The 25086-nt window shown below is 32.2% G+C and overlaps 1 protein-coding gene and 1 long non-coding RNA gene across 7 annotated transcripts in view; one reads left to right on the forward strand and one right to left on the reverse strand.

Moving 5' to 3' along the window:
• LOC126746583 (patched domain-containing protein 3-like) overlaps positions 1-25086 on the reverse strand; it is a 242284-nt gene that overhangs the window by 70331 nt on the left and 146867 nt on the right. For all 6 annotated transcript variants that reach the window (XR_007663934.1, XR_007663933.1, XM_050454891.1 and 3 more), the window contains 3 exons: positions 3189-3403; positions 2888-3069; positions 2639-2826 (listed from right to left, as the gene is read on the reverse strand). Coding sequence is in view for 4 of the 6 variants with exons in the window: in XM_050454891.1 (XP_050310848.1) it covers positions 2639-2826; positions 2888-3069; positions 3189-3403 (585 nt within the window). In the remaining 2 variants the exon portion in view is untranslated. The remainder of the gene's footprint in view (positions 1-2638; positions 2827-2887; positions 3070-3188; positions 3404-25086) is intronic.
• Positions 27-22273, forward strand: LOC126746584 (uncharacterized). Its single transcript, XR_007663935.1, has 2 exons — positions 27-333; positions 22004-22273. It is a non-coding gene; the product is annotated as an uncharacterized LOC126746584 (long non-coding RNA).

Genomic DNA, 25086 nt, shown 5'->3' on the forward strand with positions numbered 1-25086 from the left:
GTCATAGTTGTCAAATAAGTCCGATATCATATAAAAAGTTAATTTATTTAAACTTCATCCGATGACGAAACATTTCTTAAAATTTTCGTACGGAAGTTGGCGCGAAAATTGCCTAACCAATCAGAGTTCCGTCGGATCATCGGACCATCGTATGACGGATGCATGGAAAATAACCATGTATGTAGTCGGCGGGGATCTCGACAATCGGAAGACGGGACCGATCTGCCATTGTCGGTTTCAATTTTGTATTATACGAATGTGTTCACACAAGTTGGGGGTTCTCTGTGCCAGGAAGTAATTTGTATTGCTATCAAATGCGCTACTCCTTCGTAGGTAAGTGTTTAAATACGACGTTGTTACTTTAATTGAACTTATAGAAAGTAAACTCTGTTTTTAAGATAATATAGCAGATTCATTTAAAGATAGGGTTAAAAAACAAAAAGCTTGGAAGAAAGTGTATACATTTTTGGAAAAAGATTATTTAGAAAAGTATCAACAAAAAATATTTAAGACAAATGTAATAATACTTTAAAAATATACAATTTTAAATAAATTCATTTGCCCTGGTAATGCTACCTCAGCCATAAAATAGTCCTCAACTGCAAAATTGTCCCTCAACGTATTGGCAGTCCTCATAGGCCGATTACATTTAGCTGTAGGCAAAGTTTATAATTTTTTTTGACTTACATACCTACATTTCTAATTTGTGCATTCTTTATTCGTACTAAATTGTGTAGAATTATGCATGTTTTAACAATGTCTATAGAACATTTTTTTGGTACGTTTAACGTCCTATGAAGAATTCTCCACTTATTGTTTAAAATCCCAAAAGCGCATTCGACAAATCTTCTTGCACGCGTCAATTGATAATTAAATACTCTCTTTTCGTCTGTTAAATTATGTCCTGCATAAGGCCGCATTACAAGATCTGATAGCCTAAATGCCTCATCTGCAACAAGCACAAAAGGAAAATTTTCAGTTCTAGTCGAATCTAAATATTGATTTTTCTCCATTAAATTAAAAACAGTAGTAAGTTATATATACAATTAGTTATATCTACTGTAATATATAGTAGTAAGTCATATATTATATATGTCGATATGCTATATCGACATACATACGTAAATTTATTATCTGTATCTGCCACTGTTATTATAACGATAGAAAAATATCTTTTATAATTGAGGTTCATTAAACCACTATGGGGAAATTTGTTAACTCGAAATATGACTTTCCACTGACTACTCCTAAATAGTTGGAAAATTGAGCGTTAGCTCTAAATTTTTCTCATATTTTTAGCCATTTTTCTTCTATTGATTGTGGAAAAAATTTATCTTTCAGTAGATCCCATAAATATTTGCACACCAAATGTACGATTTTACTTATCGTGCTTATTCCTAATCGGTATTACTAATGAAGGTCTGTAAAGGCTGCTCCAGAAACCAAATACCTAGAACAAAATAAGAAATATTATTTATTATTTGAGTCGGGTTTCCTACTAATAATTTTCTAAAAGTTGCTTTGTGTAGGGGCAGTTTTTTTAAATTTCAGGTGGGGTCATTACGAAACAATGGCAAAATATAGGTGATTTCTTTATAAAATATTTGAAGAAAAGAAGTGTAAGAAAATGAAATATCTTTATCACGATAACTTAATATTTTTGTTGAAAGTAGTACAACCCAATAAGACGTAGTTGAGTTCAGATAATGCTCAAAATATTCAGAAATCATAGGTTAACGAAACTGAATTTGAAGAAGAAGTCAGTCACTGATGAAATGCAAGTGCAATCTCATGTAAGACAAGTGCATTCCCGTGACAGTGCCACAGCAAGAGGCAAAAAAGACAGAACGCCCCCAAAAGCGGATGTTTACTTACAAGAAGACGTTGATGAACGCCTCTTGCAAGCCTTACAAAATCCACTAGCCGAGGATGAGGCATTTTTCATTTTTATTACTCCTATGGTAAGAAAAATGATAGATGAAGAAAAGTTTGGATTTTGAACGAGTCATTACTTAAAAAAGTATTTGATTCAAGACAATTCACAACACTTTCTCCCACTATAATGGAGTTTCATTTTAATGTTAATTTTAATTGAATTTCTTATTAGGTTAATACAGTAATAATAGCTTTATCTATTAATAAATGATTATTAAAAAAAATATCTTTATTGACTTACCTTATTGTGACTGCAAGCATTTCTTTGTGGGGAACACATGGTCCCATTAGAGTGTTTTGATGCTTTAATCTATCATTTATTATTTTCACTAGGAAGTGGAAAGTAGATAAACTCATACAAAAATAATTTTAAAAAATTTTGTTGTCTTTGGTTAGTTTTTTAAGAAGGGTGTAAAAACGGCCTTCTAAGTATGTCACAGTTAACAACCAAACGAAATATATCCAAAACCGTCTTTGGGGTTTTCTTTTTTGATATTTCCTTCTTAGGTACAACAACCCAAAAATATATCGTCTAATAAAAATATACATACATCTTGGCGTCAAAATATCTACTGAACTGAGAATATTTTAAGTGAACTGCACCATGAATGCCGGAACATATGAAATCATACAATTTACCGGCACCGGTTTTGCCGATGTGTGTCACAGCGCTCCTACGGTAAAATAGTTTAATATTACTTACCTACAGAAAATATGGCCATAATTAAAAATGTCGAAGTAAAATACGGTATCACAGAATGAGTATTCTTCTCCAGCTCATGATCGAGTGTCCTGGAGGTAAACCTAGCAATTCTGATATGCCTAAACCTATTTTCTATATCCTGCACTCTCTCTATGAGGTCAAGAAAAGCATCTTCCCAGGAGGCACCACTAAAATTCAAAATTAAAATTAAATATTGCTCTATACCTTTTTCATAAAAGTCTTTCATACAGAGTGTCCATTTTTTTCGTATCAGCATTCCCAAAATAGACTAATTGCACTGATGGGACGCTCTTAACAAATCCCTCCTCGGTCACTTGGGTTCCTCCAAAGAAAACAGGGAGCACGTGCACATCCAGAGTCATGATGTTCAAAGTTAAAGGGAATGTTAATTGCCATTCCCCTAATTCAACCTGCAAAGTCATGGAAATTGAAATAATATTCATTGAAGAAGTGCGAAAAATTATACTATATCAAACCAATTGCAAAAGAGAGAATTCTATAAGTTGAAAATACTTTTTTAACCCCTTACCTTGTCTATAACATACTCCAAATTCAAAATATCGTTAAAAAAACAATCGTCCATCCATTTGGCACAGATGCTACTGTAATTGAAATATTCTCCCTTATATTCCACCGTCATATCTTGTATGAGATTATCCAATTCACGCATTTCCTTCCATACGCTCATTCGAAGCATGTCCTTGTTATCATCTTTGGATGTTATTATCAATCTTCCAAATCTACCTGAAAAGGTAATTATCAATTGTATTTTCAGGTATTTTAATAGGAATATTTTCTACCAACAAAAAGGAAAAGAAGTTTTACAAAATGTCCAAAAGAGAGGGTTGCTCTTCCAAATAACGACTCATGCGCCGTGCGGGGTGTTAATGGCAACATTTTTGTTCATACATTAAATATTTAAAATATTACATAAAAAACAACACTTTTTTAAGTTGTTTATTATATTGTCGTTTTTAAAGCGAGGATCTTATAATACATGCGATGTTCTTTCGATACGTAAGTGCTAATAACTTTGGTTCATTGATGGGTCCTCAATGAAGTCGAAAACGACAAACCAATCAAATCAAATCAAATCGAATCGAATCGAATTTGATAGAATTATCCAAATCTTGAAGAGCTAAAAAATGCGATTTCGATGGAATGTAATAAAATTTCAGTTTATCAATTAGTAAATGTTAGAAATGAGTTTTACGATCGTTTGGGTCATTACTTTGGCACAACTTCGCTTTTACTTGGCAGTTTACCCTTACCTAACTTTCTCACCTTGAATGATACCTGCAAGTACAGGGCGACAACATTTTCACAAAGATTTTTGCCAATAACTTCTAAACAGGAAAACTTACAAAATTAAAAGTTATTTTACTGGTTGCAGATTTTAGTGCTCTTTAAATGACTTAATAGATTTTTTTTTCTAAAATAATTAGGAGAGCCATTATTTGATCTTTTGAAAAATTACATGGGATTTCCTATGTCTTGCCTGGCGGTGCAACACCCTGTATAAGAAATAATGTGTCAACTTTTACCTGTTCATCTACAAGTAGTGATACATACGGACAATTTAAATTTAACACAAGTATCGTAGGACAACATATAATTGAATGGTATATAATTGAATAATATTATATGCACACAATACTAGCAATAACAAAATAAAATCTCATTAAATATAATATAATAAATCATAATACTTTTCTTTAAAATTGATGTTCGAAATATCATGAACCATTTTGATTAAAATTATATTTCTGAGCCCGATGATGACGCGTTATCGCGTCGAAATACATAATTTTTAAAACTAGATTGGCATTTATTTTGTGGAGAAAAGTCTTTCTTTAAAAAAACATTCCCCTTATTAACTCTGCTTCCAAATGGACTTAAAAAAAAAGTATGGTAAACATTCGCTTAAAGGAACAAAACTGATTATTCTAGAACTGCATACTGTTCCCCAACTGAGTTTGTTTAAAAAGTTCAAGGTCAATTTAAAAACTCGTGTTGAACCAAGGGTGGTCATGTGTCACAGGTCAAATAGAGTATATTGGTTTAAATTCCTTATTAATTCTTATAAGCTAATAAATTTCATTTCATAATGAATTTCATAAATAAATTTTATTTCTATTTTCTGAATTTGAAATTTATAATTAAAACAGGAAGCAAAATGCCGACCACGAGAGAATGGAAGCGGAAGAAAACCTAAACTCATCAGACCAAGCACACTTACCAGAAGTGATAATAAATCAAGAAACCCAAAATGAACACCAGAACGATGAAAATTCTGATGAAAGGCGTGCTAACCTTAGAACAGAGTTTAGAAGGGCAATGACAGAGTATGAAGGCACAACCCCCTCAACAAGACCAGCTCTTCCTAGTTAACTTTTCCCACAAATTGGCTATTCTTCTTAATGCTGCCAACTTAATTATACCTGAATATATTCTTTCAGTTACGACACTTCAACAGCTTCATCTGATAATCTACTATGCGGCTATCGCTGTTATAAAAAACTTTGGAATAAAAATAATAAATAGTCAGCAAATTATTACACGTAATGAAAGAGCGTCACCGCCATGGGAAAGGAGACTAATAAAAAAGACTGAAGATATTAGGAAAGACATTATCCGGCTAAAGGAAATAAAGAGTAGAGAAAATTGCGTCAGACTTAACAACATACACAACAGGACCCAGAAAATTATACCCCGGAACAATGTCTAAACATCCTTAAACTTAAGTTATCTATTTTTTTAGGTCGCTTAAAATGATATAAATCCCATATTAAAAGGAAAAGGATAATTTACTTTTAAAATGCTCAGAGAAGGAAAATTTTATCGAAAGCTTAAAGACACTGCTCCAACAAATACTGCCATTAGCATTTACCATACTAAAGAAAACATCGAGGAGTTCTGGGGCATTCAATTAACAACAACTAGTGAACGCAACCTCAACACTGAATTGTTGGATGAAGTACGAGCAAAGTGTCAAACATATAATCAAATGGCATATTCACCATTTTCAGTTGACGAAGTTACTAATGTCATGAAAGAGCTACATAACTGGAAAGCTTTAGGCCCAGATCACCTCCAAAATTATTAGATTAAAAAATTGTGGTCAACACATCAATAACTGTGAACTCATAGACCTTCTAAACGACATACTTACGAATCCTCAGAATATGCCAATTTTTTTAACAGAAACTTGTCCAAGAACTGCCAAAACATTCAAGATAACATGCTTACCCACACTCTATAAACTAATTACATATTACATTACAGAACGTATTTACAGATATTGTGACTCGAATAACATCATAGCGGCTTCACAGACAGGATATTTTGTGAAGTTTGTATTAGTTTGAAATCATGCATTTAACAACAAGAGAAACCTTTTCGTAGCGTACATTGACTACTGAAAAGTTGTTGATGCAGTTTCACATAAATGGCTTATCAATGTACTTAAATAACAATGAAAAAAATTTAAGACACTATGGCACGTTGTCGAACATCTATAAAACTCCAGGTGCGTAACGGTAACTACATTGGAACTTATATGATTCCCTTTCGTAGGGGTATATTCCATGGAAATTCGTTAAGTCCACTTTGGGTCTGCCTTGCGATAAATCACTCTCTAGCCAACTCAATTTAACTAGGTACGAATTTTGCTTAAAAAAGAATAATAGAGAACTAACAAGTGTAAACTATCTACTTAATATAGATGATTTAAAATTTCTTGCGGCAACACGAATTCAACTAGATCAAATGCTTAAAATAGTGGAAAGGTTCTCTGATGATATAGGAATGACCTTTGGATTGGATAAGTGCCGAACTGTGAACATTATTAAGGATAAACTACAACCAGGTGACTGGATGGAAAACGGTCAGATAATTAATGCTATGGACGAAGAAAAATTCTACAAATATCTAGGAATAAAGCAGGCGCAAAGAATAGACTATAGAACTATAAAGAATGAGTTGACTACTAAGTTGTTTACAAGAATGCGTCGACTCCTTAAAATAAGTCTTAATAGCAGAAACTTATTTAAAGCTATTAATACATATGGAGTCAGTACACTAACTTACTCTTTTGGTATTATAGGATGGACTAAAACGGACATCGAACATTTCCAAAGAAAAGCTACAATACTCTTAACGAATGCCAACAAGCATCACCCGCGCAGTGCCGTAGGACGAACTACGCTACCTCGACATAAATGGGAGGTATGGCCGACAAAGAGAAGCAGCTGACTCAGCAAATTGGTAACTTGCGTTCCTTTTTCTTTAGAAAGGCTGATACATCAGACATTTATCGTGCTGTATCTGAAGCAGACGAGTCAACACCACTTAAACTTCAGGAGGTTGAGATACCCATACACATAGCACTAAACAAGAAAAAATGCAAGCTTGGATGGGAAAACCACTACATGGCAGACGTGTTCACGAGGTTCCACAAGAGTATGTCGACATAGCGGTGTCGAACTATTGGTTAACTTCGGGACAGCTTTTTCCCGAAACTGAAGGGTTTCTTGTAGCTATACAAGATCATGTAATACCAACAAGAAATTATTTAAAGTTTGTCGTGGGTAGGTGACTAGACCGTACAAAGTAATAGATGTGTGTGAGACAACGGAGTGATGGATGTGAGACAACGGAGTGATGGATGTGAGACAACGGAGTCCATTCAAGATGTTACCAGTAGATGTCAAACTTTTGCACTAACAGAATGTAAAGAACGGCATGATTTAGTTGCAAAGATACTGCATCAAGAGCTCGCAGAAAAATTAAGCTTCTTATACTATCAACTTATACTATAACTATCAACCGCAACCAGTTCTTGAAAATGAGAAACACAAATTATACTGGGATCGCACTGTACTTAGGTACTTAGAAGTACAGGGATCTAGAACATCAGATACGAAGATAATGGGAAATGAGAGAAGTGCGAAAAGTTCCAATGATTGTGTCAACAACAGGAGTAATACGAAAGAGCCTGTTCGAAAACATAAAATTACTCAGTCTTAAGGAAAGCATCTATAAGCTAATGCAGAAGTCGACGCTGTAGGAGAAATATAAAAATAGTGGACTGTATCTTTAATTTACCGTTAAGTATCATTAAGTATCATTAATTAATGCATAAAAAATTAAGACGACGGCCAAGACAACTCCAAAATAATTTGTGGCTCACCTTGCTGTCGCTTCTGTTCAGGACTGCTCCTCCAGGTTCACCTCCAAATATTTGCTGGGTTTGACGGTGTGCCGGCACTTATAATTTTTGGAATTCACTCGCGTGTCTTTATATATGGAGAACGACTTATTTGGTCAGTAGTTTATATATCAATGCTAATGCTGCCAGTTCCCATCAATCAGGATCGATGCAGTACTGGACTTGAGGTGCGTGCGACTCTTCTCGGTCAAAATTAAGGTTGTCTTACATATGACGCGATAAAAAGCCGCGAATAATGATTTAGCAAAAAAAAAACTAAAGAAATTGTAGAATACAACTTTAGATATTAACAACGATCAGTATCACGACGAAGCAAAGCTCATGTTAAATATAATTATATGAATACTGACAATAAAAAAAGAATAAAAATAAATAAAGAAATGAGTCTTCCGATTTGACGGAACAGACGCTAGTATTCACATCTTGAATCGTCCGAAAGTTCATTGGGATAAGTGAATGCTGCCTCGTTTGGCATGAAATCAATAATAATAATAATATAAATTTAATAGTAAATATAGTTAAATTAAAATAAATGCAATCGACCAGTTAGCTATAGTAGGTAGCTATAATAAATACCTACTGAGAAAGGGAAAGAGAGGGACAATTGGTAAAGGAAGGAGACGAGCAGGGACGTGGCATATTAATATAATGTAATATATATAGTCTTAGTAAAAAAAAATATATGTTTTTATACTGACATGGGTATAATTGACTTAATAAAAAAAATCGCTTTTTAACTTATGTCTCTTTATTCCAAATGCAAGTCTCAAACAAAAATTCTGAAGTTTTTGAATACTAAATATGTCAGAACCATCTAGGCAAGGCCCGTAGAATCTGGTGTCGGAAAAATTGAGCAGCGAAAGTATATAAAGCATCGCAAAGCATGCTTTTTATAACTGGATTTAAAACATATCTTTATGAGAAAATTGTTTTTAATGCGGAGTAATCAGTTCTTAGTTTAAGTGTAAAATGTTCCTTAAACCTAAGCATAATCTGTAATAAGTCGCAAATTTTATGCAGTATTTTTAAAAGGTTAGCACGAATATTATCTTTGCAAAACAGTATTGTTTATTTAGCAGGATTTATTTATTAAGAAGTTTTTGGGTCACATATAATTTATTCAAATCTGCATTAATACACTGACCGGGCTCAATTGCATCGGACTCTAAATGAAAAGGAAAAATGAGCGTCATCCCCATAACAATGGTGTTTAAAATGTAAATTTTTTTTGTCAATTGCGAGGTGTAAATTGTATAAAATAGTAGTTGCAAAATGCTACCCTGGGGCACTTCAGAAGTAAGAGTAAGATCCGTAGACACATTTCCATTTAAAGACACTCTTTATTTACGGCTTGACAATAAAAGATGTAACCAATGACAGCACAATCACCCAATCCCATAAACTGTAATATAACTAATAAAATTTTATGATTTATTATATTTACTTTACTGCAATTTCCAAAAAATTTCCTTGCTTTATTTTGAAACTTTATTATTTGCTAAATGTTAGAGGTTATCCATGAACTATATACTTTATTTTTACCTTTTATATTTTGTAAAGGACCTCAAACAGTGATTGATTAAAAAAAAACAGGTTTCTTGTCTATATCTGTGATGTTACTATACATTAGATACCAAGGACGTCATGCTACATTTAACTGAAATCGCTCTTCGTTGACCTCATGTAAGTTCTAGCAAGTAAAATTAAAAGTCTCCGGTTTAGGATTTTTCAAATTTATATCACATTAGATGAACATCAGATCAACGTCAGATATTTTAATATCTGTGACACCACACCTCTCAATGGAGTCCATTTTTAAAAACAACAAATCAAATTAATGACACTAAAATATTTAAGATTCTAGTGGACTCCGTGATAAGCTGCTGCAGTCCATAAACATCGGTGATTCATAAAAATTTATATTAAAATCGCCTAACAATAAAATTGAATTATACATTGCATTGAATTCAGTCAATATGTTATCAAGGCGGGACTAAAATAGATTTAGGTCACCCTTAGAACGATATACATTACCAAGTAAAATTTTCTTATTATCTAGTTTTATTTCAATCCAAACATCTTCTTAGAAAACAAATATCTCTTGAAGCAGAATTCAAAAATTGAAAGTGGTTTTTAGGTATACAGCAATACCAGCACCTCATTAGTCTTGCCTTGTAATATTATAATATTGAAGTTTTGCAGCTTGGTCAGTGATATGAGCATACAACTAAGTTTCTGACATACCAATAAAGTCATAATGATAGTCAGCTACATTCTTGACAATCATCATCATTTCAGCTACATCTTGAAATGTATTAAAATTATTTAAACGGTATTTTGCATTAATATGCGCACATGAAAGCATAATTTTTTTAGAGATGTAATTATCTTATTTTAAAGAATAAAATAAAATATTTTTAAAAAACTAGGGATATTACGATATACAGGAATTAGACTGATTATAATAAAGGAAAAAGGAATAAAGAAAAAGAATGTGAATAAACTAAAAATTTAACCTAAATTTACCAAAATAATCAGCAGTCCACTAAATTATTAAATAAATCAGTGGAAGAGGATTGTTCTCTTTTCCAAGTCAGTGATGTCCGACTTAATTTCTCTTACCTCTTGTGAGAGTTTATTTAATGATAATGTCATACTCTCTTAAAATGTCGTTAATTTGTTTAATAAATCGATATTTCCGTCGCCATTGAAGGTTAGGTCCATTGGTTTTGTCTTGTCTTGTTGACTTGATGGCTCTTCCTATTTGTGTGAGATCGTACTTTATCTGGCTCAGGACTATGTATGAGTGTCAACACACTTTGTCGCACTGTAACTCTTTTCAATTCAAGTATAACTTATGGCCGGAACCTTAGGCATATTCTATTTCTATCTATGGCTGTAAAACAGGAGAAATGTTCGTGATGTTCTATGTCCGTTCTATATTATATAGGGAATATATGATCACACCAATGAGCTAAAACAGGAACTAAGGCAGGATTGTAGGATAGTTCAAAGTTATTGGAAAGTGGAGCTTTAGATTTTAATCTGATTAATGTTTATGAATCGCATAATTATTTCTATTGCTTCATCATCCGGAGCAAATAGAATATCAGTCATAGATAATGGTGATAGTCTTCTCTTTAATATAAAGATCTTATATAAGTCAAAATTAATAACCTGATTAATTGGGTACTCAAAGACAATATGATCCAATTCATCCCATAAACCACAATCACACAAAGGGCTTTCCTTCATGTTGATTCGATAAAGGCGAGAGTGAGTCAAGCAACGTCCTGTACGCATTCTAATAATTCCTGTGATATGACCTGGGATCCAAGACAGTCTAATATCATAACCATTGTTGTTAGTCATGGTAATTAATCTTTTACTTATAAGAATCCAATATTCAGAATTAGCTGTAATAAAGAACCACTAAGCTTTGTAACTGCTCCTTTTGACTCTGAAAATATTATCGCTCTCTTTATTTTTAATTGATAGCGGTTTTTACAGCATCATGAATAGCAATGACTTCGGGTTTATAAATATTAAGGTTATCTGTTAATCGTGATGAGAATCTATAGTTCAAGTATGGGATAAATATGGCAAATCCCACCTTGTTGCTCTTTTTTAAAGTGTCAGAATAAATAAAATGTTTACCGGGTTTTTAGTTGTTGGTTTCATCTATGAATTTATTTCCTGTCATGTAGTCCCCCTTTTATTAGTTTTATTTTACAGTTTTTACAGAGTTTAGTCAGAATGTTTAAGGCGATTTCGTACATGGAAATTTTGCTCTATAGATTAGGGTTATAATATGTCTATTATCTTTTATAGCTATTAGGTTTGGATATGTCTATAGCTTTGGAATGCAGTCACTAAATATAGAGTTTTATTGTCATTGAAAAATTCAGATTTCTGATTTGGATAACAGAGTGATTTGTAATTAATAAAATTTAGAAATAAGTTTGGAGCCAGTAGTTTTCTTGTGTATTCTAGGTCTACCATAGATGTTTTCGCTTACAATGCCACTCTGGGAGTAGAGCGCATACATCCCATATATATGCGTAAGCCCTCGTAAAACACCACGTCCAATCCATTAAGAAACGTTTTTGCACATGGTTTAAACAATATCGAACCGAAATCTAGGGTGTTTGGATTCGACGCTACCATGCCCTACACAATGCTATGAGTATGTTTAGTGACTTTATTTTTAATCTTTGAAATGTGAGGTGGCTACTTTAGATTCTTTTGCAATACTATTCCCAAATATTTGGCATTTTGTTTAAAGGGGTTAACAATTATTAATTTGTATGGAAGATGGAATGATACTTTTTCTCTAGTGATCCACATTGCTTCAGACCTATTAATTGATAATGATAGATTGTGTTCCTGGAGATATAAATCTATTCTATGCATTCCACGGCAATGTTAATTTTATTAACCATCGAATGATATAATATTTATATTATATCAATACAAATGTCTCCCTCAGGTTTAAGTCAAAAATTTTATATATATATTGAATAGGATGAAACTCAAAGGGAAGCCTTGTGGCAGACCCGTAGTTGTCAGCACTGTAGCCAAGAATGACTCAATATTACTCCTAGAATACAAAAGTCGGTCTATAAGAAGTCTATAGATTGCATTACACATATGACCAGGCACTTCCATGTTTTGTAGTTTATTATACATTTTATAGATGTTCACATTATCATGTGCAGCTTTTATATCTAAAAAGAACGCTATAACTGATTCAGACGATAGAAATGCATTATTAATATAAGATATAATAAATGTAATATTGTCATACATACCCTTTCCCTTACAGAAACCTGTCTGCCCACTTTAAAATTTCAGATTATGTGCTAGTTGCCAATCCAGACGATTCTTGAGCATAATTTCTATAACTTTGACACCACATGATGACTATACAATTGGCCTACAATTATCAAGTCTATTTGATTTCGAAATACTAACAACATTGAATTTTCTCCAGGATATTGGTGTTTCCCCTCCCATTACAATTTTATTGTAGATATTTAAGAGAATTTGTTTAGCTTTAAAGAGCAGAAATTTAAATATTTGATAGGACACATCATCCATACCTGGTGCAGATGATTTCTTTTTCTTTAAGATCAGGTTTAACTCAGTTAAGGAAACTGCAGAAAATTGTCACCTCCATTGGTTGAAAGAAGATCTGTATATAACTGAAATCTTGTCTAGAATGGATTGCTTAAAATTGTCTGAAATTACATGAATAAATCTACCTAATTTAGATTAGGTTGTTATTAATTTTTTAAATTTTGTTACAAACATTTGTGATGCTGAAATTCCTATTTAAAGTACCATAAAAAAATTTGAATTTGCGTTTTTTTACTGGAATCACTTGTTCAAAAACTTGTTCAAAAACTCAAAAATAATAGACATTAATTGGTCATAATCAAGATAATAATTAAGATTCGAGAGCTGTATTAAAGGTTTCTCATGATAGGCTTCCCAATTAGCCCTTTTAAAGTTTTTGATATTATATGGACTAGCAATATTATTCGTTTTTTTCTATTATTTTCAGTTACAACTTGTTAGTATGATCTTACAGGTACTACTTTTTCATGCTGTTTTCATCTTTATGAAGGTTGAATTATATCTTCTCTAGGGTCTTGTCTTTTTATATTTTGTAAACTTGGGAATTATGTAGGAAGATATCCAAATTCATCTTTTAACATGTAGTTTTTTTTTATGGTTCATTCGCATTGTAAAAAGTAATATTTTCAAATGCCATTAATCCTTTAATGTTTTTCTGCCTGGTATACTCTGGACAGCTTTTGTCTGATGACTTATGTGAGTTTTGGCAATAGAAGCATTTGGTTTCATAATAGGAGAGCCCTTCTTTCTTATTATTTTTTTCCCCTGCACAAGTAAAACACCTTTTTGCCTTTGCAAATGGTACGAGTATGTCAATACCTCAAATATATGGAACACTGTGTTACTGGGGATATACATGTTGTCCCAGATAAAATGATATATAGGGTTTTCGTAAACTATAAGAAATCTGGTTGCGATATTAAGATCCACGATATCTACAGGGGTTTTCAAAATATCGGGCTATATCTAAAAACTAGGTTTTTAGAAAACCTGCAATATCGTCGCCATCTTGAATCTGATTTTAATAAAATTTGGTAATTAGGGATATCTACTATGACAAATCGACTGACCTCCATTTTTGGTAATACACAATGTACACCTCTCAATCATAGACAAGCAAGCATTTTGCAGCGAATGGCAGCTTCAAGTTCTTTCACTGTAATATGATTAGTGTAAGATACTTCATCTTTTAAATATCCCCATACACAGAAAATAAGTGGCGTCAAATGAGCATGCAGTCCACGCAAAGTTTGTAAGGTAGAATTTATAGAGGATCTTACAAAAGATTATAGTAAATATATAAATGTTATTAAAAATTTAATAAAATCAATAAGGAATTTGGGGTAATCTTTTACTCAATTTACCACATGTCTCTTGATCGATATTATAAATTAAATAACTCTCAATAAATTAGCAACAGAAGAGACAATAAGTGAAAATCATAACTGTCATAGTAAATTATAAAAATAAATTATTCCAAAAAATTCATAACTTCAACAAATCAAAATGTAGCTACTACATATTAAAATTATATAAACAAAACAAAATTTTAATACGTAGTAACTAATCTCCGTCTGATTTTACCAATTTTAACTTAATTTCTACCCTTGACTTGTATCTTGTAGTATTGTTCTCTGCTCCTTTTTTTGTTATTTTATTAGTGAATACACAAGTGGATTTGATGATGCCTAGTTTTTGGCAAAACACGTGTAATCCTCTGACTAATTTAATAGGTTTGAGACCTGTGACTTAAGTTTATTTTTCTTTACTATTTCATGTAAGCCGGTCTCTTTGAGAAAAGATGGACTATTTCTTGGAATTTGCTGTCAGACGTCAACTTTTTTCTTAAAGAAGGGGAAGCTGTTAGATACAATTTCCCATAAACGGTCACCTCTAACAAAGCCATCCGTCCTTGCTTCTCATCGGATCAAATTACACCTATCCTAAACCCAATAAGGAATGTGATGTGAGCTGTGAACCGACCTTAAAATGTATTTGGCAACATTGCTAATCAGATGTAATTGACATGACACATGACATTGACGTACATAGGAAAAAAATTCTGCAGGGCTGGGATTCTAAAATCACGACTCGATCTCGATACGATCACGACTTCGAATTCGATCGCGACTCGGTCGTGACGAGGTGAAAGGAAAAGGTGATTCTAAATTTCAGTCGTCGGCTAAACTCATTTTATTCGATTTGATTTAGGTTTCTTGGCATATATTTGTTATTTTCCCTAATATTTGATAGATGAAAACGTCAATTATCTTTTCTATTGATAAACACTAAGAATTTTCATTTATTTTGTTAATTTTTTTCGCCTCCGTCTGTTTTTATTTAAATATGTGCCCATATTATTTCTTTAAAATAAAAAAAATGTCGTTTAAAGCCACCGCTACCCATAGGAAAATAATAATTGAATTCATAAAAAATCACAAAAACTTGCCGTGTTCATCCACTTTTAATATGGCGACATGGGTGCAATCAATAGGACCTATAACACAAGAGAAATTGGATCTCTCTATAAATGTTAATTTATTAATTTGTCTCTCATCTCTTATATTTGAAAAATTAATGAATTGGTCAGCAAGGTGATTGTCAATAATTTCAGTAATTTTATGGATCCAACGACTTGTAGTAGTTTCGCTAATTCCAAATTTAAAATCTTGTCGAATGCTTCTTTGGTAACAATCTGTGGCATAAAATCTTAACATACTAAAACTGCCCATTCAATGGTAACTCTACTTCCTCTGCCTCTATTATTAACAGAAGGTTGTGCAAAATAGGGTCGAATTAAATCTATTAGTTGTTGTGTTTAAGAAAGCTTCTTGATATACTAATGGAAAAAAAACTGGTATGACTATTGGTAAACAATAAATGAAACAAATACGTTTAAAAAAGGATGCTGTCACATTTTGCACGTATTAAAAAAGGAAGAAGCGATATTGCTCTGGTGTATACGATATACCCAAGGGTGTCGTCGATAAATCGTTAAAAACTAGGCAATCCGCAAGACATTCACGACTGAAAATTTTATTTAGAATCAGTCATATCGAGTAATCGTGTCGAATCGTGATTTTAGAATCCCAGCCCTGAATAGAGGAGTCGCTTGCTAGAAGTCAACCTGAGTAGCACCGGTATGAAGCACAGAACACCAATATAGAGAAATGCGTGTTGCCTAATGAACAGCGGGAAATTTAAGCCTGATCTATTGCACGATATTTAGATTTGAAGTAATTTCCAGAATTACAAAAGTTATTTAATTTAAATTTGGTTCTCAGGTATTGCTTATTTAAAATATTTAGCTATAGATACTTACCATAAATTATAAATTGGCACAATAGATATGGAACCAAATTTTAAATAAAAAAAAAACAAAACTAAATTGTCTTTTAAATGTTTTATTTTAAGATGAAATAAAATAAATTTAACAAAGGGTTTTAAAATGCATAAAAAAAGTTACAATATAAATGAAATACTCCAAACTGTAAGTATAGTATTAAGACCTTTTATGGAAAAAATAGAATTTTTACAGGTATAAAGCATATTTTAACTGAAAATCCTAATTTCTGGAGTCGGAAAAAAATATCTGCTTACTTTAAAACAATATAATATACAGATCGTGTTTTCGTTCGTTACTTATAGGAAACCCCATAGAGGCGAAATTTAGCAACGTCGCGCGTGTACGAGTACCTGCGACAGCCGGCTTGAGGACGGGATTAGTAAACATCTGACTTTCGTGGGTGCTGCGTTGTTTGGCGACAAAATGTCCCAAAATATTACGCGAAAATCCAGGAATTTTTAAAATATTTATTCTAATGCGGGTTTTACAAACATGACAATGTGTAAAATCCGCATAGAATTGTAATCTTAAAATGTCTAATATGCTGTGTTTTGCATAATGAAAATTAAAGCGTTATTCTAATAAAAAATTAAATATCAACTCTGATAAAAATACAATAAAAAATCAGAAATAAAACTCTAATAAACAAACTTAACATATCATTTTTTAAATAAAAGGCTCAACTAAACCGCCTTCTTTCGCTAAACAAAAACTTAACCTATCGTAAAAGCTATTTCGCACCTAAATTTGTCCTCTAAATTTGTTGGCCTACTAAATTCATGCTTGTAAATGGTCTGCTTAAGGTAACCCCACAGATAAAAGTTATTTGGAGACAAATCTGGAGATCTAGGAGGCCATTTAACATCGCTAGTCCCACTAATAAGACGGTTAGGAAAAGTATTTGTTAGAAATTCTTTTACCCTAGCCGCGTTATGAGCAGGACAGGCATCTTGCTGAAAATAAACCGATCCCAGGTCTACATCAGGTAGGATTTGAATGGCAGGAAGAACTTGGTTTTGCAGCAACTCAAGGTACTTTTGGGCGTTTAAAGTGCCATCAATAAAAAATGCCCCTATAACATTGTCGCCCAAAATACCTGCCCAAACATTCAATTTCTGAGGATACTGGGTACGAAACTAAAAACTTCTATGCTCGTTTTCCTAAGACCAACAACGAACAATGGAAGGATTGTGTTTGCCATGTAATGGAAAAGAAGATTCATCAGAAAACAAAATATTTCTTAAAAAATATTCGTTTTCATTTGCTTTTTCCACCATGGTCTCACAAAATTTCATTCTTGGCCACTGGTCTTCAGGAAATATTTCCTGAGTCTTTAAATACTTGAAACATTTGTACCCATATTTTTCCAGATACGAACAGTTTTATTGCTTATTCCCAGTTCCTCTTCAACACTTCTAGTAGACCGTGTCAAATCAAGTTCTAGGGTACTGCAAACCATTTCTTCCCGCCGTTCTATATCCTGGACCACTTCAACAGGTTTCTTGACGTTTTGTGTGGCATTTTTTACAATCTTGAAGACAAAAAGATGTCTCAAAATTTGTAACCACATTTAAAACCGTTTTTGCACAAGGAATCGGTCTATTCTCAAATGTCACTGAAAATAAATCTCTACATTGTACTGCCGAATTGCCTTCATAAAACCATTTAATTAGTTGAACTCTTTCGGAAGGGGTATAAACAGCCATAGTGAAAAAAATACGAAAATAACGCTCAAAAATTATTAATGCAACGTGCAGTAACACAGCAAAGTGAGGTCTGTTGACTCCCGATTCAAAAAATAAAAACAAAAAATTCCGCCGCCTGCAAGCCGCAACCAAGCGGTGTTGCCAATATTTTGGGTAATACGTAGCTCACGATAACACGATCTGTATATCCACATATTATGGAAAACATAAACTCTTATAAAGACAGAAACTGAGCCTCTCTTGAAATAAATCTGGCTTCTCATTGTAAATCAGTTTATTAATAATGACTAGATATAACACAAATACATATGTACAAGTTAATATGCATGTTTTTTCCATTTTATTTTTTTAGTATAAGCAAATAAAAATAAAATACGACTTTTGATTTTTGGTTAGTCACAATTGGGTAAAGATGCCACAAGTCAGTGGGGTTGTCTCCAGTAAGTATGGAACATCAAACATAAGAAAACAGATTAAGACAGTGTCTTGTGTATACAATATTCTTCTAAAATAAAATACATAAGTTTTGATTATTAGTAACTATTGATTATCACATTTAGTTATTATTACAATTAAGGTTCTAAATAATACTTTAAAGGATTTTATATTAGTCTATAATTTTACTTTTATCTAATAACATGATTTAAATTATGGGTCAGTAAATAAAATAGGACTGTAAAAAGCATAGCATTTACTATCAAAATGTCTCAGGTAATTTAGGTATTTTAAAAAATAAGATATTACATACCAAAATCTTAGTATCATTAGCTAAAAAGTTAAAAAACAAAATTATTCTGATTGTGTATCATGAATGACGATATTCAAGATTTTTTGCTTTTTTGAAAACATTTTAGATTGTCGAGAACTTTTTCTGTTTTCTAGAATGACCAACACTTAAAGATTGTTGTAGTTTTGAAGTTTACTTTTGATTTCATCCTTTAAATGTTTATAAACCAACCAAAACTTTTTCTCTAAATTGACTAAATGACCACGGTTATCCATAAATGTATATAACTTAAGGTGGATTAAGTCGATTAGAGAAATCAGCAGCGGTACTCTCTAACTCGATAAACGTAAAAATAGACAAGAAAAAATATAGAAAGAAAATATCTTTCTATGCGCGATTAGCACTCGCTAACCTTTTCTCTTTGTCACTCGGCATCGTTCGGCTTTAGACATTCTTATACTACCCAATCTACAAACATTAGCCTATTTTTATAGCTAATGGGATTTTTCACAGCCCATAATGTCAATTACTGAAATGTCATTCGACATTATTGATCTTTTAAGTAATAAGTATGCTTTGTTATTGTTTCTGTTTTCATCCTATATATTATAAGGGATGACGATAAGGGAAAAGTTTTCTTATAGATTTTTGAAGTAATTTTAGGTATCAATAAGACGGCGAATTTTATGATGGATCCTCCTAATTTTATCTTATCTCTTTCCTAGTGTGTATTTATAATAGTTTAATATATTTACTTTTTTTTAATTTAAATATATTTACTATTAAATTTATATTTTAATATTTGTCTTAAAATATAGATTTAAGATAATAATATTATTAATTTTGCCTTAGAAATGGAAGAGAAAGAACAATTTCGGGGCGTAAATAAGCCTGGATAAACTATATGACCTTATAAACTTAATGATCGTTTTAAACCTGGAAAAAGTAGTTAACAAATTATAGTTCACTCAAAGATATACCGTTGATCTTTTGACCGCAATAAAACCCTAATTATCTGTTGTAACCAAGTGATTTAAGTAAGTTATTTTTTGTGGACTTTTATGGTTTAACATTTTCTAATAAAATAGTATTCTTTATTTAATTAGTAAGTTTCATTTAGAATCACTTTCAAGCCGACCCCATTCCCTTTATCACTTCTTAAAAACGTTGGTCCTTGCACAATGGGGCATAATGGTCTATTATGAGAATATGAGAATTCGTTGATTTTCAAATCTGCTACAAAAACATCCCCACAACAAAGATATATACATCTTTTTTTCAATGTACTAAAACGAGACAAAAGTAATAGCAAGACCATACAACCTCTGTCTATATTTCTATTCCGAAGGTTGCCGACGGTAAACCGAACTCTACCCGATCGAAGCCAGTTGAGATTGAGAGTAGGGTTTAGACTTTTTTTCTATAATAGTTTCTATAATAGAGTTAGAGAGTTCGGTCGCAGTTTTTGAGAAGGATATGTCAATCTGGATGTGTCATCATTTTCTTTAAATTGAACAAATAGGTGTTATGTTTCTACTCAAGAACCAGAAAAGTGTTTGGAGCAAACTCAATAATTGGTGACATTTTTAGTCGGACTTGCATGACAGACAAGATTTTTGTAAGGCAGGATTCAATGGAAATTAAAAAAATCCATGATTTCTGTGACTGTCTGGGCAATTCCTAATATACAAACTAGTGAATAAAGGATATTTGCATGAATATCTTAATCTAGATGAAGACAAGGAAAAGGAAATACTTGATATTTTTCCAGTGAAGGTTCAAGAATTAAAACTGAATTGTAAAAAAATAGTTAAATTGAGAACAGTGACATAGATATGTCCAAAATTGGATTAAGTCTATAATTATAGCCTGGAAAATGATAATACAACAAGATACAGCTAAACATTATTAGAAAACACTTAGGTATGACATTATTAAAATTTACCTGTCTCCTGCTCGATGTAGTTACGATGATTCGATGTTGGCACGTTTGTAAAATAATTTATCAACACAGGACTCATAAAAAACTACAATAAGCTATAAATTTACTTAAAAACTTTAAATTGGGAGATAATCATGAGGCTTGGCTTGTTTTCCACCCAAAGAAAACTTTGGGTGGAAAAGACAATCGTCAAATACAACAGTTAAAATGTCATTAACGTCACTACTGTCATATTTGATGTAGGTTAAAAATTAGACAATCAGCCATCAACCGATCAATCGGCCATCTTTGGTGGCAGACTATTCCGCCCCGCCACATTCAACCTTCATACCGGTGGGTATGGGTACTGGAATTTTTGGAAGCAGAGGTTAAATAAAAAGATGATAAAACTAAATGTGCTTAACTCTTAACTTTGATGGGTGATGAGGGCTTACGTATTTTTAACTCATAACATCTAGATAATGAAACAAAGGAAAATTTTGAGGGTTTATTGAAAGAATTTGAAAGAATTGAAAAAAGAATTTAACGTATAAATTTTTCAAGTTATTAACATGCAGACAAAAAGTTGGCCAGTCTCATGACAATTATGTCATGGAATTACAAAATATTTCTCTAAGTTGTGAACTAAAGGACTTTAGGGAGTCTTTAGTCAAGCATGTTATGATATGTGGCTTCCTCGATGACCGTTTGAGGGAGAAGTTATTAGCAGCTGATCATCCAAAGCTGCAAGATGCCATTGATGTGTGTTTGTCTGTCGAACATGCAAGGGTCAGAAACCGAGAAATCACGAATGGTAGGGCTACCCAACATCAAGTTGATAGTGTTAAAAAAACTTCAAGACAACTTCATATCCAGGACCTTCAAGACCTTCTAGACCTCCATTTTCTAACCCAAAAATTCTTGCCAATTTCAAAAAGTTTTAGTCAAAATATGTTTGTAAAATGTAATAAATGTTCTTCTCAGCATGGACCAAATGTCCTGCTTTTAGTAAAAAATGCTCTAAATGTTTTAAGCTTCATCATTTTTCAAATGTATGTCGATCATTTTCACATAATGTCCAAACTACTACTCATAATAGTTTTCCTAAAAATAATACATTTACTAATAAGCCAAATTTCAATAGGCATAAATGTCAAAATAAATACAGTAAACGACAAGTCCACTTAGTCGATGAAAATCAAGAACTTTTGGAAAATTTTGACATTGATTCTGTTACGCAAGACAATGATAATGCCGATGATTTTCTTTTTGTAGATGTGGTATCGCTGCACCAAGTTGACAGCACTCAGGGATCATCGTGGGTTCAGAATCTTACAGTAGAAGGACAAAACATCAACTTCAAGATTGACACTGGAGCTGTGGCGAATGTGATATAAACGGAGACATTAAGTAATATTGGGTATGATTTAAGAAAAAATCTAAAAACAAACATCAAATTAAGTTCTTATTCTAAACATGAATTGCCAGATAAATGTATATATTATTTAGATTGTAAACATAATAATAAGAATTTTAGAATACTTTTTTATGTGGTCGATATGAATTGTTCTTCCTTATTAGGCTTAAAGAGATGCATTTCATTAAATTTTATAAAAAAAGTTGAGGTTATCGACTCTCAAACTAATGACACAAATAAATATAGTTTTAGCCTGGTTGATTCTAGTGCGGTTGGTCGGGTTGTAAAAAAGTTTAATTTTCTTTTTTCTGGGATTGGTTGTATGAATAAACCTTATCATATAGATTTAAAAAATGATGCACAATCTGTGATCATTCCTCCTAGAAACGTACCTTTTGCTCTTAAAGAAAAATTTAAATATACTTTAGATCAATTAGAAAAACAAAAAATTATTGTTAGGACTAATGAAAGTTCAGAATGGGTTCACCCTTATGTTTTGGTGCGTAAACCAAACGGGGAATTAACGAGTAAATTTTCTGGGGCTAAATATTCTTCTGTTATTAAAAACCCTAGTGTTGCATACAAGGGTTTTTACAGATTCAACTAGATGATGAAAGTGCTAGATTATGTACATTTGCGACTGAATTTGGAAGTTATAGGTTTCTAAGATTGCCATATGACTTAACGAGTAGTCCAACTAACGGTTTTTCAGGAACGTATGAATGATATTTTTGATAGTTTAGAGGGTGTAGGATGTTATTTTAATGACTTTATTTGTTTTGGGTCTACAATTGAAGAACATAATTTAAGGTTAATTAAAGTTTTTAAAATTGTAGCAAAAAATAACGTTAGATTTAATAAAAATAAATGTAAATTTTTAGTCGATCGTGGTTTATACATGGGTCATTGGATATCATCCTCGGATATTTTTGTAGATTAAAGTAAATGCCATTAAAAATATGCCAAAACCTCAAAATAAAAATGATGTTCAAAGATTTTTAGGTTATATCACTTATGTGGGTAAATTTATTCCTAATTTGTCTGAAAAAACTTTTCACTTACGTAATTTGCTTAAAAAAGATATTGCTTTTGTATAAACACGATAACTGTTTTAATGAACTAAAAAATTTTGCATGTCAGAGACCTTGTTTAAAATTTTATGATGTCGAAAAACCAACAACTATCACAGTAGATTCTTGTCAAAATGGCATGGCAGCAGTTTTGTTACAGGAGGGTATTCCATGTGCCTATGCATCAAAAAGTTTAACAGAGACTCAGAGAAGATATAGTCACATTGAAAAAGAATTATTAGGGGTATTTTTTGGTATAACACATTTTGAAGAGTATATTTTTGGAAAGTCTTTCATCGTAGAGACTGACCACCAACCTCTTATATCTATTATAAAAAAGCCTTTAAACTCATGTCCAGCTAGACTTCAAAGAATGTTGATTCAGTTAAAAAAGTTTGATTTTAATCTTGTTTACAAACCGCGTAAAAAACTAATAATAGCTGATACTCTTTTAAAGTTTTTTTACGAAACATTGATATTGAGCATGAAGCCCAAGTTTGTCTTATCTCTAGTCAACTGAATACAACTCCTGAAATTAGTTAAAAACTTAAAGACTTAACTAGTAAAGATCAAGAGTTAATTTTAATTAAAAATTTCATAAATAAAGGTTGGCTAAAGTCTTATGCTAAAGTTCCATGTGAAATAAAATTTTATTATAAATTTCATCATGAGTTAAATATCATGAAAGATTTGGTTTTTTGGTCAAAAATTAATCGTGCCAAAGAGCCTTAGAAAATAAATCTTGGATACTGTTGTGAATTACGCTTTACTATCGAACCATACTTTAATTATTACATTTAACGCGGTTTCTCTCAGTGAATCGTACTAAATTCAAACGAATTTAACGGTTCTTGGATGCACCTGTGTCGGCTTCTTGACAAAGGACGGCGGCGGCGGGGTTCGCGCTGCGACAAAGGCATTTTCTTTGCTTTGTTTTGGCGACTTTTACCGACTTTGCCCGTTTTACGGCAGTCTCACTTGAGTTTTAACACGATAAGGTTGTGCCTCGATATACACACTTTTCTGAACTTTTACCTTATCTCCGGCTAATTTACACACGCTGCCTCTTGTCTTTATTAATTTCAAATTACTAGCGATATGGATTTGTACAGTTCGTCTACATATAATTATATAGTTGATTTGTTCGATTGAATAAATCTGGTTCTTCGATTAAGTTGATTTATGGATTTTATTTACATACACATTGGTGTATGTAAATAAAATATATTATATATATTATATATTGATAGTAACTAACAGATAGATTGCCCTATAGTCACCTAGGCATAAATAAAACTATTGATAAAGCAAACTTGTCATTTTTTTGGTTAGGCGTGAATAAACAGATTTAGGACCTTATTGCTTCCTGTCATGTTTGCCAAGCTCACAGAAAGTCGGACCAGTCTGAGCCCATGATATCTCATGGGATTGTCAAGGTGCTTTTTTATAAAATTGGCATTGATTTATTCGAATTTAGTAACCACACATATTTACTGCTTATAGATTATTACTCAAATTTTGTTGAAGTCATTGATTTAAAAGGGGATTTATTAAGTAAAAGTGTTATAGATTGTTTGAAGAGCATTTTCTCGCGTTTTGGTATACCATCAATAGTTATGTCTGATGGTATACCAAAATATCTATGGAGGTCCACAATTCGCTAGTCATTTATTTTCTCAATTTTCAAAAGATTATGGGTTTACACATAAATTTTCATCTCCAACTTATCCACAAAGTAACGGCCAAGTGGAAAGAGCTATTCAAACAATAAAAATGATTAAAAAAAATGTTTTTATGAGGGAAAAGATCACCACTTAGCTTTACTTGATTTAAGAAACACCCCAATTGACGGAAAACACTCACCAGCCAAT

Source organism: Anthonomus grandis, chromosome 17 (assembly GCF_022605725.1).
Source record: "Anthonomus grandis grandis chromosome 17, icAntGran1.3, whole genome shotgun sequence".
Taxonomy (NCBI): domain Eukaryota; kingdom Metazoa; phylum Arthropoda; class Insecta; order Coleoptera; family Curculionidae; genus Anthonomus; species Anthonomus grandis.